This window comes from Pimephales promelas, chromosome 15 (assembly GCF_988280905.1).
Source record: "Pimephales promelas chromosome 15, fPimPro1.hap1.1, whole genome shotgun sequence".
NCBI lineage: Eukaryota > Metazoa > Chordata > Actinopteri > Cypriniformes > Leuciscidae > Pimephales > Pimephales promelas.
Window position 1 is genome coordinate 21780485 of NC_142783.1, and position 18029 is coordinate 21798513.

Genomic DNA, 18029 nt, shown 5'->3' on the forward strand with positions numbered 1-18029 from the left:
CGAAAGCATGAAAAAAATCAACATTCAAGAGATATTTAGAGACCAAACACTAAAAACCAAAAAGTGTGTTGGGTCACCCCTTGATGTTCATTGTAAAATCTGTCCTGAAACCAGTTGAGAACCTCTAGTTTTAACCTCTGTTTAAACAGCAGTTCCTCTGTCAATGAATCCTGCATGAGGGGCTTTGGTGGACTCCAGATCTCCACTGCTCTGACAATCAGCTTTTACTGTTGTCTTCTCCTTTCCATCACCACTAGACCTGAGACACACATACATGCATCATGGCTTTAAGTGTGAGTACAGTATGGAAAAGCAAAGCATCTGTGTGTCTAGTTCTTATGAACTCACTTCTTCTTAAAAAGTTTTTTGAAGGAGTTCCTAAATCCTTTTCCTTCTTTCCGACCACGTTCACTCAGGGGTGTGTGGTCATAGTCGTCAGAAACACCCCTCAAATTGAGCTCCTCCCACACCAGGCTTCTAGGATCCTGAGGAACAAGCAGAATGAGCTTCCACACACACGTACAGTTAAATAAATGCATACTAATTCAAATAATATTTCATTTTAATTTATGACAATTTTAGTTTTGCCGGGGTTGCCATGATGTTACTGGCTAAGGTGTTTTTTTAAACACATTTCTACTGCTTCGCTGTTGTGGGTGGTTACATCATTGATATGAATATATAGATACCTCAAGACTAATAACCAAGTCTGCGTGCCTGCCATCTTGGAACGGTCAGAATGTCGTCATTCACAGAAAGAATCAATGATGCCACAACATTGTGCAGCAATGCATCTGGTTGTGAAACGGCCACTAATGAGACATCTATGTATGTAAACTATGGTTGGCATGACGTTTTTTAGTGGATTTTTAGTGGTAATTAGGAGTTGCTAGTTACCACTAATTGTCAATTACACATGTGTGTGTTTGAGTGTTAATATGTAAATGTGCGTGAGTGTGTACCTTTTGATTTATTAGTCTTGGCTGCTCCTCTGTGTCAGTGTGTGTCTCGAATCTGTGCTTTGGGCTGCTGGATCTCAGTCTTGATTTGCCACTTGACTGACGCTCCAGCCTCGGATGGGCAGGATTTTTTGTCTGGTGGGTGTGGCTATCAATACTGTCCATTTGCAGGCCATTCAGTGATTTGCTCTTTCTCTGCACTGCCTGTAGAGGGTGTGGTCTCACAATGTCTGCAGAGTCAGGTGACACACAGGCCCTGTTGGGCCTATAAACCACACCCCCAGCACTTCGCCCCCTACTGTGGGATTGTGGAGGTGGACTATTGGAAGGACTACAGTGCACAAAGGCAATATCAATGCTGGAGTCCGAGGAATGAGATGGGCTTGAGCAGCGGTAGTCTCCGGTTCCGTAGGGAAAGAGTGCACCCAGAGCGTCAGTGGGGGCAGATCCTGCTCCTTCCGTCTCTGGGATGCTGCGCAGAGGAACTGAGACAGCTTTGTGGCGAGAGTCAGAGTCGGACAAGAAGGAGACAGGGGACGGGATTTCTGGATCATAGTGATAGGGCGTCGCTTCATAGTCAGGGTAGCGTCTGCTACGTCGAGAGGGATCTCTTACAAACAAAGACAAATTGGAAATGTATAAGTGTGTCTCTTCAATTCCAGGCAATTTTTCTCATTATTTGAGATGTAACTGTGTAACTAAAATTAAAATGTAATTGCAATTTTATAACTTGTGATTTTGAGTTTATATCTCCCAATTGTGAGTATATGTCTCACAATTCTGACTTCATAACTTTACAGGGTTGTTCACCCAAAAATGAAAATTATGTCATTAATGACTCACCCTCATGTCGTCCAGAGCCAGTAAGACCCCCGTTCATCTTCGGAACACAGTTTAATATATTTTAGATTTAGTTCGAGAGCTTTCTGTCCCTCCATTGTAAATGTATGTACGTTCCTTGTCCACAAAGGAAATAAAGACATCATCAAAGTAGTCCATGTGACATCAGTGGGTTAGTTACAATGTTTTGAAGCATCGAAAATACATTTGTAGTCACATGGACTACTTTGATGATGTCTTTATTTCCTTTCTGGACAAGGACAGTATACCGTACACATTTTCAATGGAGGAACAGAAAACTCTCGGACTAAATCTAAAATATCTTAAACTGTGTTCCGAAGAAGAACGGAGGTTTTATGGGCTTGGAACGACATGAGGGTGAGTCATTAATGACATAATTTTAATTTTTGGGTGAACTAACCCTTTAAAAACAATAATTCAGAATTCATAGTTTATATCTTTTTGTCTATATCTTCTTGTGAGATTTAAACACTTCTGGAAAAAAAAGTCGCAATTGGGAGAGAAAAAGTCAGAATTATGAGATTAAAAAGTCGCAGGTACTTTAGTTTATATTCATTGGTGAAAATAAGCTGTCATACCTACTCTATATACTCACTTTTGTGCACTGTTACTGCTGTAATTTTTCTCATAGTCGACTTTATACAGCTGTCTCACTTTAGACCTGACATGAAAAAAAAAGAGCCAGTAAGTCCTAGAACACAATAACTCACATATTTGTTCTTTTGCACTTACCTGCTTAGCTCTTTTCGGGTGTGTGAGGGGCGCTCCTGTTGGTGTGTACACAGGTTGTGTGTGTGTTCACGCAGGGCATGACTGTGGTCATGCAGAAGCTCCTGGTTGAGCTGTAGTAAATGGCTGTACTGGGTCATGAAAGATCGGAGTTGTTGCACAGACACAAGTAACAGGTAATAGTCTGGATGCTCTGACTCTGTCTGCTGGAGAAGACTCTGTAAAACACATGAAATACAAATAGACACACATACATACAGCATGCATTTTCTTGATTGGACAGTTTTTATGTAGCAATACTTGACCCAAGGTAATTTCACAAGTGTCACTTCATCAAACATGCACAACCCATAAACATACAGTGCTGTTGGTATGACAGTAACGAGAAGTCTGATTACCTGCAGGTGTGTATGGTATTCTGGGATACGTTGGACAGGCTGTAAAAGCAGAGAGTGCAGCGATGGACGTGTCTCATCCCCTGCGATGTCACTCTGGATTGGAATGTATACAGCAAATCAGAAAGCAGCCGTATAGATTCATCTAAATTTTTGTCAGGTAACCTAAACGTGTTTCATGTGGTAACATCTAAATGATCTGGTTTTAGTACAAAAAAATTAATTTCAATGTTCAATAAATGTTTAATCCATTTTTTATTATTTTCTCATCTTTTTACATACAAAATGACATAGACAAACAATCAGCCATGCAACAGTAAGTGGAAATCAAAACAAAAGCAACAAAATAAATAAATAGATAGGTAGACTGTTTAATTATACAGGAGGTTGAATGACGAAAAATACACAAAACAAATAAATGAGACATAATATGCAGCAAAATATACACAGGACAATGCGTGTATCAAAAAATGTTGTAAATATAGAGCCAATACAAACATCTAAGATACATGAGTATATATCTATATGTCTTTATGAGTGGTAGAATCCAAATTAATTTACTGAAAACCTTGGACTTTTTTACCATTAAAATAAAGCTGAAAGTCTACGATAGTTAGAAAACAGCAAATTTCAAAGTAAACGGGGAACCATAAAAAATTACCTCTCTCTATATAAAAATAACTATGTATATTTAAAAAAAAAATAAGATTTCAATGTTCTATTATTATTCTATAATATATTATATTATCATTATATTAGTAAATATTAAATAAACATTAATTATTATTTATTCTTGATGATATATATACGTAATTCTACTAATATAATAATTTAAATGAATATAATTGTATTATTTATTTATTTTTGTAATCATTATTACCATTAATGTTAATATTATTTAACATGACTAATTCAACTCAACAGCTGGTGAAAATGAAATGAAACTGAGACATTCATAGAAACATAATGTAAATGCCATTTCTCTGACATAATAGTATTAAATCTGCCTCTATGTGCCTCAAATATCAGGATCTTTAAAAATATGAAATGTTAAGTCTTTTTAATTTTGTATTAATTAAATATAAAACATGTGTATGTATACATACCTCCAGTAAGCTGCCTGATTTTGAAGAGGAAAACAGACTTACAACCGTCAAACATTCTGGCAAGTCCCGTAGATACGATACGTAATGGTCCAGAAAATCACTCTGCAAAACACACATTTGATATTAACATAGTGGAATATAGGAGAAGGTAGGATGGTAAATGTAGCTCATTTTCACTCATCATAATATTTTACTTCTTTGCTGGTGAGCCTTAAAAATACATCTCCCATGATGCCTTGCCAGTGGCTCTTAAGAACCCTCTCCTGGAGGACGTGCAGGAGCTCCAGATGCTGCTGAATCAAGAAACGCAGAGAGGGAGGGAAAGGCCTGAGAGAGAGAAAAGAGAATAATAAAGCAGCGTGATGCACCTCAAAACGCTGTTTTACATTATATTCTCTTCTCCAAATGTGTCAATACTAAAATCAACAACAGATGAGAGAAGAACATATGTAGTTGTGTATGTGTTGAGTTGTGTATAAAACCTGCTTTATACTGTCCTGTTCATATTAGACATTCAATTTAGAGTCTCTGTTACACTAAGTACTGTCATGTCTAATTGCAGTTTGTGTGAGGATCTGCATACTTTTGTCAGGGGAATTTTGATCAATTGGGCCACTTTTTGACTCTGAGATGATGCTATATGTGTGAGAGCGATACATACTTACCGTTTATCTTTGACGTTGAGGTTCTCTGAGCCGTTAAAACTGATGTTGGCCTTTAACAGGAGTGAGAGATAGGATACATACACTCTTTCAGACTCCAAAAGCTCCAGCGCTGCCGCCTGCCTCTGAGCTGAAAAAAGACATGATTTTAAAACTCTTTGTTCATTTTTCACTTCTATTGTTGTTATGACAAATGGAAAATAGAAACACTTTCACTTCTATTCCACTGCATATCACTCACTTATAGCAGAGTTGTTTTGTTCTTTCAGATCTCGGCTGTTTTTTTTCTCCCTCCAAATTGGAGACTTTTTTTGCCCGTCATGCTCAGGATAAGAGTCTAACCAAACAAACACAACTTGTAGTACTCTCATACACTCTCATGCAATCATTTCTGGCTATAGCTCATGGTTGTTAGACTTTAGTACAAAAAAAAGAGAATTCATTAGACATCTGTCTCTAAATTGTTATACTCACTCGGATTGGCTGACAGGCTACTGATGTAATGCTGAATGAGATTGAGTTCTGTTTGGCTGTTCGAAGAGGCGTGGCCATCCATTGACCCCTCCCCCCTTGAGCCTTTCCTGTCAATGATCCAGCATGTTTATATGTTTTGAATGCATGCCCAAGCTTGCTAGATTGCTTTTAATTTAATGTTTAATATACTGTAGCATAAATTGTAAAATAATATTTAACAATTTAACAGACCTGTGTTGTGTGCTCTGCATGAGGTCCAGGTCCCTCTGTTGGTCTTTTTGGTTGTTCCGGACCTCAGAGAGCTGCGTTTGAACTGTACTTATGTCTTCCTTCAGACACACAAAATAAAAAAAGACAATATAGCCAAAATATGAGCAATATTTTTAAATGAAAGTACAGAAAAAAAACATGAAATTGTTCTAGAAAAGAATTGCAATATATTTTGACTATTTTAATATTTAATTTATTTTAAAAAATATTAATTTAATTTGTACATAGAATACACTACCATTCAAACGTTGGTACATTTTTGAAGTCTTTCAAAAATTTTGAAAGTCTCATTTTTTAAGTCTTACCAATGCTGCATTTATTTGACTAAAAATAGAGTAAAAAATATTATTTAGTTATTATTTATAAGTATTATTACAATTTAAAATAACTGGTTTCTATTTGAATATATTTTAAATTGTAATTTATTCCTGTGATGGTAAAATTTAGTTTTCAGTAGCCAATAATGTCACATCATACTTAAAAAAACATTTCTTATAATTATCAATGGTAAAAAACACTAGGGATGCTCAACACTTTTTTTCTTTCAGCTTTGATGAATGGAAAGTTCAGAAGTTTTTTTAATCAACTTAATACATCCTTACTGAATAAAAGTAGATTTTTTTTAAGAATCTTGCTGACCCAAAAATTTATGTGTTTATCCATTTGTTTTAAGTCACATAATATGTGTGTTCGAACCTGTAATGTGTTAAGTGTGTTTCTGAGAGACAGGATCTTGTCATTAGTTTCTTGCTGATAGGTGGAGACCCTGTCCTCCAGTCGGCTGTAGGTTTGCCGTAGGGTGGCGAAATCTTCGACCATGCTTCCAACTCCAGATTTTAGCTCCACCCACATTGCCTGCAACTGAAACAAGGAGTCAGAGGTCACCAGGATTGAGAGACAAAACCAGAGAAGACAGAAGGAAAAAAGAGGTGAAGGTTAAACAGGATTAGCATTAGGGAGAGTCAAAATAAATGTGGCCTGAGTTCAGTCACACTCTTCCTATTAGCGATTAATTGTCTCAACAGCTGTAATCTGTGTGCATGTGATTAGAATGAGCAATTATTTAAACAATGTAAATAAGTCAAATTAATTTTCTTACAAGTTCTTAATAGAGTATGAGAGAGAGCAATTTAGATTACCTGAAGGTCTACAGCATCTATGTCATTACCTGTACCTGCAACACACATATATTTTCATACAGATTATTTTTTTACAGATAATAGAAACATGCACCTATGCAAGAGAAGCCATTATTTGAACTATAAAGTGGACGTCATTAATGATCAATTATGTATGTAAATAAAGAAGCATGATGGAAGATCTAAGCATTTCTTCAGATTTAAAAGAGAAATTGTTTACCCTCTATTTTGCCATTCTCCATGATCTGATGGTCTTCCAGGTCCATATCCAAGATTGTTTCAGATCCTGTGGTTTGGATCCTTCCTAGTCGAGTTTCTTTACTCAAACTAACAATTTTACAACTTGATGAAATGTCAGTCTTCTATGAACCATTTAGAAATGGTTGGAAATGACATGAGAGCTCTCTGACTCTGGTCTTTCTAACACTTTTCTTTCTTTCTCACTTCTCTAATCTGTCCCACCTATCTCTTCCCCTCCTCTTTGAAACATGTGAGTCTGATGAAGTCAAGACAAAAAGAGGCCTTGTTTTACAGTAAGTGGATGGATAAAGGGAGAGAGGGAGAAAGATAGAGACGGTTGTTAGCATTTTTATGGCTCAAAATCAGACTATTTAATTTCCTCTTCAACCTTTAAGACCAATTTTCCATTTTACAATGAACTCTGTATGAGCTCTGGAAAGGATCCGTTAGACACATGAGCAATAACACCCACAAAATTATTGTCATGAACTCACAATTGAACATTGAGTCATACCAAATTAAATTAAGGTATAGCAATGAAAAGTAATTAAAAAAAGAAGTTCAGTTTCAAATCTAATCAAATGCACTGGAGCTTCAGGTTTATTTAAAGCAGGATTAGAAGTGGCCTATAGGGCAGTAGATCTCTAGGAGCAAGATTGAGCTTTCCTGATTCACAATAAACATGTTCTCACTCCAGAGGACAGGAAATTGGGCTTCATGCTTTTACAAAACTCCTGACTTCTCACTGCAGTCATGAGCTCAGCTGCTTGTGCATGCTCGTGTATTTTGAAGATGCACTCCACCAATGGCTGTACACAGAGAGTCACATTCCTCCCACAAAACAAAGTCATGATTCTTTCTGAAGTGCAGTGTGTAAGAACATGTGTTTTTAATCTTAAAGTGGATGATGCTGGAACTGGAGTCATTTAATCTGTATAACAGATCACATCAATGCTTCAGGGCTGCTAGCTGTGGTAATGCATCACTGTGTATCTTAGGTCTCTCTTAGTAGCTTCACAGGCGTTAATTCTTAATGATTATCCGCAAGTTGACTCACTTTATAGTCTTGAAAAGATGCTCATATTTTACTTTCACTATTTGATAATTCAGTGCTTCAAATTATATTTTAAAGTTGAGCTTGATCCAGTGATTAAAGTAAAAAACGAAACAAAAAACAATAAAACACTTTTTAGTGAGTGCCATCAAATTGGGGTCGAAAATAAAGGGTTTCACTGTATTCATTTAAATGGTGTGTGTATCTGTGCATGTCACATGTTGACTTTGAGCTTCAGCCCCAGTGCTGCTTTGTTATGGAACATCCCAGTCCACACAAGTCCTTGTGAATCTGTGAACTCTCCGTCACCTTCTAATCTGTAAAAAAATAAAGTGAACTTTTTTTTTCATATAAAATCACTTTTTCATTGAGACCAAGGGCTGATTTAATATTGTTTCACCTGTTGTTGTGGAAGTTTCCAGTGTATTTTGTCCCATCAGGAAATCTGTAAATTCCTTTGCCATGGTACATGTTGTCTCTGAACAGGCCACTGTAACTTGCCCCTGATGGGTGTGTAAGAGTTCCTCTGCCATTCATCTGCTGGCCACAACAACAGAAACCAAGACTTAATTACTAAATTCACATTTGATTTCACTTTTACATTTTAATTTACATTTAATGAACTTTACTGCATAATCCATTCAAAACTGAGACAAAAGCATAAATAATAGTAGGCTATGAAAGGAGATCATATGACTGAAGCTCCAGTATGTCACTGACTTTCAGTCCAGCCCAGAGCTTTAGCGCACATGTGACTGTTTCACTTAATTCTTTTTTTAAAATCATATCACACACACACACAGAGAGAGAGAGAAAGAGAGAGAGAGAGAGAGAGAGAGAGAGAGAGAGAGAGAGACCTTATCATTGGCCCATTCCCCAGTGTATGTAAGTCCAGAGGGTGATGACTGTGTGCCAGACCCTTTCCTTATAACCACACCATCTGAAGTACGAGAGCACTCGCCCTCTAATCACAACACACAAACAGACACATTTTAATGTGCTTAATTAAATAGTAGTGAAAAATCACGGACATGTCAAAAACTTACAACTAACTCACCATATTTGTCCCCATTTGGAAAAATGTAAGATATTTTAAGTGTTGTAGTCTCTGCAACAAAGAGTAGCAAAGTTAAATCAATAAGACTGTTATATCTTGAAGTGACAACTAAAAAGCAACAACATAGTTTAAGTGGTTCAGCAAGTAACAAGCGTTTATATACAGAATATTTATTATGCATTATATATTATGAATATATTTACCAGACATGATGCTGTATTCAATTTGTTTTAGTAAAAACTACTAAAAACTCTAGAAACCTCCATAGCATAGACTGTTCTCCATAGCAACGATGAAACAACTCTGCTTCGTCTGATTGCTTTCAGTCGTGTGCTGTCTACTGCCCTCTAGAGATGAACGCGCACATAACACGAGCCCGCGTGCCGACCCGGAAGTTATTCGAGCGGTTGTCCAACGTGTTTACGGTGAGGCAGCTGCGTGTTAACGTGAGTAAAAGAAAATGTATAACGTTATATCTTTATCACTTCTACTTTAATTACACATCCATAATTCATAATGACAACTTGATGAAAGTGCGCTTATTGCGAGATAGAAAGCATGTAAAGGGGGTTTGAGGGGATGTTTTTGGTGAATGTATTTGATTGGCTGTTCTTTGCGAGTGATATAACACTGTCATACGAACTGGTTTTCTCTCTCCCAAAGACCCCATTTTGCTAATTTTCAGACTGGAGCTTAAATTGTAATTTTTTTTTTTCTTCATTTGATAGCTCAACTTTTCTGTTGACAGATTAAAAGCATAGTTCACCCAAAAAGGAAAGTTACCCTCAAGTTGTTCCAAAGCTGTATGAGTTTCTTTCATCTGCTGAACACAAAAATATATTTTGAAGAAATAGGTTGGTAACTAAACACTTGATGGACCCCATGTTCTTCCATAGTATTTTTTTCTATGCTATGGAAGTCTATAGAGTTCGTGTTTGGCAACCCATATTCTTCAAAATATCTTCTTATGTGTTCAGCAGAAGAAAGAAACTCATACAAGTTTGGAACTTGCAACTTGAGGTTCAGGTGGCAGATTTTAGTTGTAATGACATTAGTTCAATGATACAGACTTTTGGAGAAGTTCAAAACTCCCTAAACTCACTTCAGAAATGTAAAAAAAACTGTTTTCTCCTCTTGTTTTCAGATCATGGGTAAGTCCAAACAGGTAGGAAACCACAAAAGTGGCAAGAAGAAGCATATTGCCAAGACATGGAAGACCAAGCGCAGAACAAAGGACCTTGACCAGATTCATGCAGACATGATCCCTGGAAATGCTGCTAAGTTATTAAAGCAAGAAGTAGATTATGATGTTACAGGCAGTGCCCAGCATTACTGTCTGCACTGCGCGTAAGTCACACCTCACCAACACGGAAAACAAAGCACGCACACACCATACAATTCAGTTTTTTATCTGAAATGTTTTTTTGTTTTGTTTTTTGCAGGAGATATTTTGTTGATTTGAAAACCATGAAAGAGCATTTCAAGACCAAAGTTCACAAAAAAAGGTGAGCAGAGCCTTGATAACTTCTTCCTCTTCTCATCCTTAATGTTGAATCTTTGGATCATATGTAATATACATGTACCTACATAACTCGAATAAAATTATGCTTGGGTTTGCCCGTTTACAATTAGAATGATGCTCATTCTAAAAGCTCCATAACACATCCCTGGTTGTTTAGACTTCCTTCCTAATATATGTATATATTTTATTTTATTTTTAGATTGAAAAAGCTGAGGGAAGAGCCGTATACACAAGCTGAGGCAGAGCGGGCAGCAGGAATGGGCTCTTACATCCCCCACAAAACCATAGAGGTTCACACACAGCAAGTTGAGGAGAATATGGACTGAAATCGACTACCTATCTATGGACTTTTCTGAGTAAAACCATTAGGTCTGAGGACTCAGACCAATAGTTTAACTGTTTTCAGAGTTGAAATTAATTTATGATAATGGAAAAACTCCTACATTTAACCAGTGTCAGGTTTAAAATTCCAGTGTCAGGTATATTACAAGTTAAAATAAGTTGATATAATATTTGATGTATATTCATTCTCAGTAAATTTGGACCCTGTTTGATTTTGGAGAAGTTCTGGAACAGCTGACTACTTTCATACACTTGTGAAATTACGTTGTTAAAATCATCTTACAACAAGCAAACTTCTGGGACTGTAAACCTCATAGTGTTTACTCTGTGTGAGTGTGTATATATAATAAATGTGCTTTAAGAGAGCTGAAATAAAATTATAAATCCAGTAATGTCTTCTCTCAAATGTAGTTCTTACTCTGTGCCAATATAGTTTTCACCTATAGTATTACATTTTGTCATGTGCCCTTCTTGAACCATGGTATTTAAATGTATAATATGAACCATGCCAGCAAACTATGAATTATTTGTTAAAACCCTAATCTGTCATGGAAGAAACATGGACATACGTTTATTAAAGAGTGGGACCCTGCATTATGTTTGAAATTTGCTACAGTTGTAAATGTACAGATTCTTCTTATAAGTAATTTATTCATTGTTTCTTAAATGTTAATAATAATAATATTGACCCAATTCTTAATTTTTTCACTTAATATTAACTGTTCACGTCCAGTATCCCTGTGGTTGAAATGCCCGTATCTTTCATGGACATTAAGCGAATATTTACCATTAGCAACACGAAGGACAAAAAGACATTATCTGACCCCGAGCCGTAGTATTATGGTCACACATTATACTGTGTTTTTAAAACCCACTCTGCTGCCTATCTAGACAGCATTTTCCTCATCATAGCCACGTTCCGAATGTTGTCTAAATAGGCAGCGCAGTAACTAGATTTGATCATCGATCACACACCCAAAGTGTGCGCACTGTCCCTTTAAGAGCGTCCGACATGATCCATATTAGCAGGAGAAATCTCGGGGAAGCAGGAGTGATTTCCTCCTGCTCCACAACAGTGTGAGTAGTTTTCATCCTGGGCTGTTTTTATGCCCCTGTAGTAATTTACAGAGCAGATAGAGACATTTATTAGAGTATGGCCGCAGACGTGGATAAAACTACTGCTGCAGACCCAACGGCTGATCATGATGAAGATCGCGCGACCCCATCCAGCAGACGCGCCCGCTCACGTCTCAAGAAGCTCTTCAGTTTATTCTTAATCGCTGCTGTTCCTTTCATCGGCTTTTGCATTAAATATTATCAGGACACCCAGCTTGTCAAACGACATGTAAGTTAATATCAGTTTGTTCAGGATTTCATTGCAGTTTGAACCCCGGGGGACTGGAGGGATGCTTCCCAGAGAGCCATTCGAGAGATATTGCGTGATTGTCTTTATTGTAGCTAGCGGTTCAAGCCACTGACATATTGTATTTGTAGTTGGCTAAAATGCGGTACGTTTATTTATCTCTAAACACTCCTTTTTTAATATTCGTCGTTAGTGAAGTAACGTTAAAGTGTAGATTATTTGGCAGTACAAACTTGCGCTCTCTTTGCCACGTCCTCTTTTGTTATTTCCGAACAGTAAACTCACATCTGTTGCCCCAGTTGTCCGCTGTTTTACAAGGGTTGGGTAATTGCCACTGCTGGGAAAGATTGAGAGCACCAACCAACCCCCTCCTTTTCATACATCACTGTGTCACTTTCTAACATTCTCCTGGTTGCCCTCCTTCTAAGACCGACAATAAACCCAGACACAACATAAAAAGTATGTCAGTAATTCAGTGACGCAGCCATCATTGTTTTGTTGCCCTCTGGGCAAGTATTTTTAGCTGTGCTTTCCAAACGAATGGTTTGTTCTTTTGAGTCGAATCTTTTCAATTGATCAGTTGAACCGGTTTACAGTACCTGTTCTAATGTTTAAAATCAATCACCCACAAATCTGACTGGATCGGTCCCAGTTCTGTAAAATTCAAGTCGTGTAAAACAATAAGCACAGAAGCATGCTTATTATAATAATTACATTATAGTAAAATAATAAGCATGAAAATATTATTATTAAAACTCGCCGAGAACTAAGACGACATTACAATAAACGGGAAGCCAAAATTACAGCATGGTAAAATAATTTCTGACCCCCCCCCCCCCCCCCAGTTCTTTCAAACAAACTGTTCAAAATAACTAATCGTGAAGCCTGTTGTACAATTACTAGTTCTGAGCTTGCTGAGCTTTCTACTCTGTTTGGATTGCATCTTATTGTAGGAAGAAGGATTGAAGGTGTTGGGAGCAGATGGCCTCTTTTTCTTCTCATCCCTGGATACTGATCATGACTTTTATCTCAGTCCAGAGGAATTCAAACCTATTGCAGAAAAACTCACAGGTATTATTTACCCTGTATGTTCTCTTGCAGAGCATTAACAACCTTCCACAGGCAGATATAGTCTTTTTAAAGCAGAATTAACGTGCTTCAAGGTCTGTATCCATCACTGTAGAAAACTGAATGCCAGATTAGAGTTTTAAAGCAATGTATTTTTCATTGTTGTAATCTGTAATGCTTGATGTCCATCTCTGTTGCCTAAAGGTGTGGAACCTCCTCCAGACTTTGAAGAGGAGATACCACATGACCCAAATGGAGAGACGCTGACCATGCATGCTAAAATGCAGCCATTACTACTGGAAAGCATGACTAAGAGCAAAGATGGCTTTCTAGGGGTAATTTAAACGTTAGACTTCATTATTTACATTTGTCACTAATATATATATATATATATATATATACACAATGTTACAAAGTAATAGAATGAACAATTCAAAGTAATAATAATGTATTTATTAATTTTTATTATTATTACAATTTTATAAGTTATAAGTAAATTCAGTGCAGTGTCCTTCTCAACAGGTTTCACACAGCTCTCTTAGTGGGCTGCGGTCTTGGAAACGTCCAGCTGTTCCTTCATCCACATTTTATGCCAGTCAGTTCAAGGTCTTCTTGCCACCCAGTGGTAAATCTGCCCTGGGTGACACTTGGTGGATTGTTCCCAGCGAATTGAACATTTTCACTGGCTACCTTCCCAATAACCGTTATCATCCTCCCACTCCGCGAGGCAAAGAGGTACACATATACCTTTACCATTTTGAAATTATTTCAGTGAGTTTAAATGCTCATTGTTCACACCCATTAAACATTTTTTTTAATATCACTTGTATTTATTCAAAGCATGTTTTTTGAATAATAGGTTATCTAAGATTTTGAAGAGTATTTTGATTCGATTGATTGATTTGATCTCTTTAGTTGTAGATGTGTGACGTGATTGTCATTTTTTTGCAGGTGCTTATCCACTCTCTGCTGAGCATGTTCCACCCGCGGCCCTTTGTGAAATCCCGCTTTGCTCCACAGGGAGCTGTGGCTTGTATACGGGCTGCTAGTGACTTTTATTATGACATTGTTTTCAGGTGAGTTAAAAAGAACTGCCATGCTAGAAATCTAAAATAAATGGGATTTTCTTCAAATCCAGTAGTAATCTAGTGTGCAACTGAAATATTTTGTTTTAACTTTATTTTAACTGTGAGCCTCCAACGGATTCTGATGGTATTTTGTTAATAATTACAGAATTCATGCAGAGTTCCAGCTAAATGATGTTCCCAACTTTCCATTCTGGTTCACTCCTGGGCAGTTTACTGGTAACATCATCCTCTCCAAAGATGCTTCTCACATCCGAGAGTTTCATCTCTACGTCCCAAATGACAAGTCAGTCTTCCCTCCACTATTTCTAATTGCAAGAATAAGCACTTGCAGGTGTTGAGTGTAGGGCTGCGTATTGTGATCAAATACTTGTGATTATCTGCCATTATTGTGCAGCCCCAGTTGAGTGTGTGTTTTATATGGCAGAACTCTGAATGTGGACATGGAGTGGTTGTATGGCGCCAGCGAGAGCAGTAACATGGAGGTGGATATTGGATACTTGCCTCAGGTTAGAGCTGATAATTATGCACAACACATTCAGAGGGTTTTGATTGATGGTTATACATAATACTGAAACTGCTTCCACTGACTTACATGCCCTTTAATCAGTTTTTCTTATTGCTGATGAATCAAAGCTCAAATTATTAGTTTACTGTCATCTTGGCATGATTAGCTAAAACATGATACATAAAGTAAACGGGCTGTACATGTTTACAGATGGAGCTCAAGGCAGCAGGACCCTCCACTCCCTCAGTGATCTATGACGAGCAAGGGAACATGATTGACAGCCGAGGGGAGGCAGGTGAGCCCATTCAGTTTGTGTTCGAGGAGATTGTCTGGAGTGCAGAGCTGAGCAGAGATGAAGCATCAAGATGCTTGGAGGTCGCAATGTACCCATTTAAAAAGGTGAGTCTACACTTTTTACAATTGCTACAATTTACTCCCTTGCTACAATTCCTACAAATTCATAGTTGAACATTAGCAACACGATTAGACATTTTTTAGAAAATAGACGCACTCAAAATTTCACTTTTAGAAACAAAAATGGTTATTTATTACGAAATGCCACCAATATATATCACCAATAAAGCTTTCAAAAGGGGGTTTTCACGCCAATGCCATGGAAGAAGGGTTCCCCAAAGAACCATTCAGTGAACATTTCGTAATAAATAACCATTTTTGTTTCTAAAAGTGAAATTTTGAGTGCGTGTATTTTCTAAAAAATGTCTAATTGTGAACATTCGATCCATGCATGCTTTTTTGGAGGCCATTATTTTCACACAAAATGTCACATCAATGGGTGGGTCTTCTCTTTGGAAGGTGCCATATTTACCATTCAGTGAGGCCTTTAGCAGAGCTGATGCTGAGAAAAAGCTGATTCACTCCATTCTGCTCTGGGGATCCCTGGATGACCAGTCATGCTGAGGTAAGACACCCATGGTCGACTATAACAAAGTTATACTGTATATTCATGCTGCTGGAAGAGCTAATTTGGCCATAAGGGTCAGCATTAGGGATGAACTGAAATTTCGTCAGCCAAAGATTACTGGCTGAAAAGGCATTTTTGGGTTTTTTTTGGGCTTAAAAAGCAAAAAAAACAGCCCCTCAGTCCTTTCCTCTCGCTCTAGCTGTTATCACTGCAGGATTTGATGCTCTGCTCAATTTCATCGGAAAAGTCTACTCAAATAACATGCCGACATTAGTTATATGTAGTAGTAGTACACCTTTTTTCTGTTTGGAACAGCTGTACTGTGCTGTAACATGGTTGGTATATCCGTGCTAGGCAATGCTGGTAAAATTACTCTAGCCTCTCGTTCACAATTCCGCTATGCTATGCTTATATACTCTGATAATAATAGCTTTTTAGGACTACTTTATCTGGATAATTGTTCAAATAATAATATATTGAAATTTTATATTAATAGATTTTCTGTCCAGTTACTTGCAATAAAAGTGTGGTTATTTTATTTTATTGGCTTGTCATTTTTTTTTTAAATTCGGGGTCATTAAAATGAATGAATGATTGAATTTCAAGTCTAATATTAATACAATACAATACAATAATACAAAAAAAAAAGCAAGTGCCCAGAATTTTAATTTCGGTGTATGACATAGATCAGTATAGATCAGTCAGCATGACATAGATCTTCTGGTAGTGTTAATCATTGGTCAGAGTGTGTTTTAAAGCTAGAGTACTGAAGTTCTTTCAACTATATTAGTTGTTTCTCTGATTTGCGTTCTGTACACTTCTGTTTCTCCTTATCTCTGGTAGGTTCAGGGCGGACTCTTCGGGAGACAGTCCTCGAGAGTTCGCCCGTACTGGCCTTACTCAACCAGAGCTTCATCAGCAGCTGGTCTCTAGTCAAAGACCTGGAGGATCTGCAGGTGAAGACTTTCAAAGTTAAAATTTAAAACTTACAGTTGTAGATGGGTATCAGTGCTAATTAAGTGCTTTTCCTTCCATTTAGGGTGATAAAAAGAATCTGGATTTGAGTGAAAAGGCTCGTTTGCATTTGGAAATGTATACTTTTCCAGTGGAGATGATGGTGGCGCTGCCTAACGGCACTGTAGTGAGTCTGCTTTAGATTTCTTAATTTGTGCAAATCTTATTCAAGTTGCTTAGATGAATGTCACTGTAACTTCTCCAGGTCCATCACATCAATGCTAATAATTTCCTGGACCAGACATCTATGAAACCTGAGGAAGAGGCGCCAGCTCTCAGTTTCTCTGCAGGTTTTGAAGATCCCTCAAGCTCCACATACATCCGCTTCCTGCAGGAAGGACTTGAAAAGGCCAGACCTTACCTGCAATCATAAAACTAATTTAAAGATCAGATTTCTGCCTCTGGAAAAATCAGTGCACTTCAGAGAGAACTGAAGGGAGTGTATGAGGGGAAAATGAGGGAAGTGCTGAAATCAGCTCTACTCCCCCATGTCTGCTTTGAGGAAAGGTATGCAGAGGATCTGATGCAATTTCTTCATTCAGAAGGCAGCTGTTGACCACATCTTCTTGTACATGGTCCTTAGTGTGACATGTAAAAAAGCACAATATAATGTCACTACGATCACAAGAGTGTGGTTTGTCACCCCAATGAAACCGGGGTGTTAGCTATACACAATCTCAATTAAGTTATATATTTTTATATAGAAATTTGCCGTTTTATGTGCAAATGTCTTTAGTCTGATCTATTGCTCAGATTAATGAACTTAAACAGCATTATGTAGTATTACTGATCTGATAAAACCACTTTTATACTTTTGTTTCATTAGATACAAAGCCACTTATGTTTTGCTGCATCATTTTTCATTATTCCAGATGGTTCTGTAGGAGACAGAATGATCCTGGCTGTGGCTTCCACGACTAGGCAGTTTGTGATGGTCTCGTCTGAAAGCCCAATCAGGGTGAGGCTAGGCCTGATGTTGTTGTTTAAGTCTGGAAGCAACGCCTGCTTTTCTGTCTCAACAGAATACTGTGCTTAAATACACACAAAGCACAGCTTTGGATCTCTGCTCAACCACACAGCTGCAGGAAAGCTGCCATGGGCTCTAATATATCTGCTGAAATCCTCTTTTGTGTAAAGTTGGAGATGCATAATGGCTAGTTAGGAATATACATTTTTTTTTCTTTTAAAAATTAAATCTATTGCAAAGAGCTCACATGCACTCACGGTGATTCTTTCTACCATATTTAAGCTGAAGAGCA

The 18029-nt window shown here is 37.5% G+C and overlaps 4 protein-coding genes across 7 annotated transcripts; 2 read left to right on the plus strand and 2 right to left on the minus strand.

Annotated features, from left to right (window-relative positions):
• Positions 1 to 125: 125 nt before the first annotated feature.
• arhgef33 (Rho guanine nucleotide exchange factor 33) lies at positions 126 to 7828 on the minus strand. The gene is made up of 15 exons (XM_039651255.2): positions 6816 to 7828; positions 6596 to 6630; positions 6153 to 6317; positions 5418 to 5515; positions 5187 to 5293; positions 4954 to 5049; positions 4716 to 4842; positions 4245 to 4377; positions 4051 to 4152; positions 2948 to 3040; positions 2553 to 2767; positions 2416 to 2481; positions 963 to 1569; positions 349 to 485; positions 126 to 259 (listed from the first exon to the last, which is right to left on the minus strand). The coding sequence occupies exons 1-15, from the start codon at positions 6859 to 6861 to the stop codon at positions 142 to 144; spliced, it is 2145 nt and encodes a 714-aa protein (XP_039507189.2). The 5' UTR covers positions 6862 to 7828; the 3' UTR covers positions 126 to 141.
• Positions 7829 to 7972: 144 nt separating this feature from the next.
• morn2 (MORN repeat containing 2) lies at positions 7973 to 9276 on the minus strand. Of its 2 annotated transcripts, none has more exons than XM_039651451.2 (5): positions 9150 to 9276; positions 8947 to 8997; positions 8747 to 8853; positions 8290 to 8426; positions 7973 to 8206 (listed from the first exon to the last, which is right to left on the minus strand). In XM_039651451.2, the coding sequence occupies exons 1-5, from the start codon at positions 9154 to 9156 to the stop codon at positions 8104 to 8106; spliced, it is 405 nt and encodes a 134-aa protein (XP_039507385.1). In that variant the 5' UTR covers positions 9157 to 9276; the 3' UTR covers positions 7973 to 8103. The 2 variants fall into 2 exon arrangements, with proteins under 2 accessions (XP_039507385.1, XP_039507307.1); XM_039651373.2 differs by having other exon boundaries at positions 8290 to 8429.
• Positions 9249 to 11202, plus strand: znf593 (zinc finger protein 593). 2 transcript variants are annotated; one of them, XM_039651116.2, is made up of 4 exons: positions 9249 to 9392; positions 10091 to 10293; positions 10389 to 10451; positions 10668 to 11202. In XM_039651116.2, the coding sequence occupies exons 1-4, from the start codon at positions 9300 to 9302 to the stop codon at positions 10792 to 10794; spliced, it is 486 nt and encodes a 161-aa protein (XP_039507050.2). In that variant the 5' UTR covers positions 9249 to 9299; the 3' UTR covers positions 10795 to 11202. The 2 variants fall into 2 exon arrangements, with proteins under 2 accessions (XP_039507050.2, XP_039507081.1); XM_039651147.2 differs by having other exon boundaries at positions 9377 to 9408.
• A 616-nt stretch (positions 11203 to 11818) lies between these two features.
• On the plus strand, positions 11819 to 17989 carry selenon (selenoprotein N). 2 transcript variants are annotated; one of them, XR_005618339.2, is made up of 13 exons: positions 11819 to 12155; positions 13127 to 13244; positions 13446 to 13576; positions 13764 to 13976; positions 14193 to 14317; positions 14475 to 14612; positions 14754 to 14835; positions 15045 to 15233; positions 15648 to 15753; positions 16600 to 16712; positions 16796 to 16897; positions 16976 to 17277; positions 17643 to 17989. XR_005618339.2 is itself a non-coding variant. In XM_039650875.2 (12 exons), exons 1-12 carry the CDS (start codon positions 11964 to 11966, stop codon positions 17141 to 17143), a joined length of 1677 nt encoding a protein of 558 aa, XP_039506809.2. In that variant the 5' UTR covers positions 11819 to 11963; the 3' UTR covers positions 17144 to 17989. The 2 variants fall into 2 exon arrangements, 1 of the variants encoding a protein (XP_039506809.2); XM_039650875.2 differs by having other exon boundaries at positions 16976 to 17989.
• Positions 17990 to 18029: the final 40 nt, after the last annotated feature.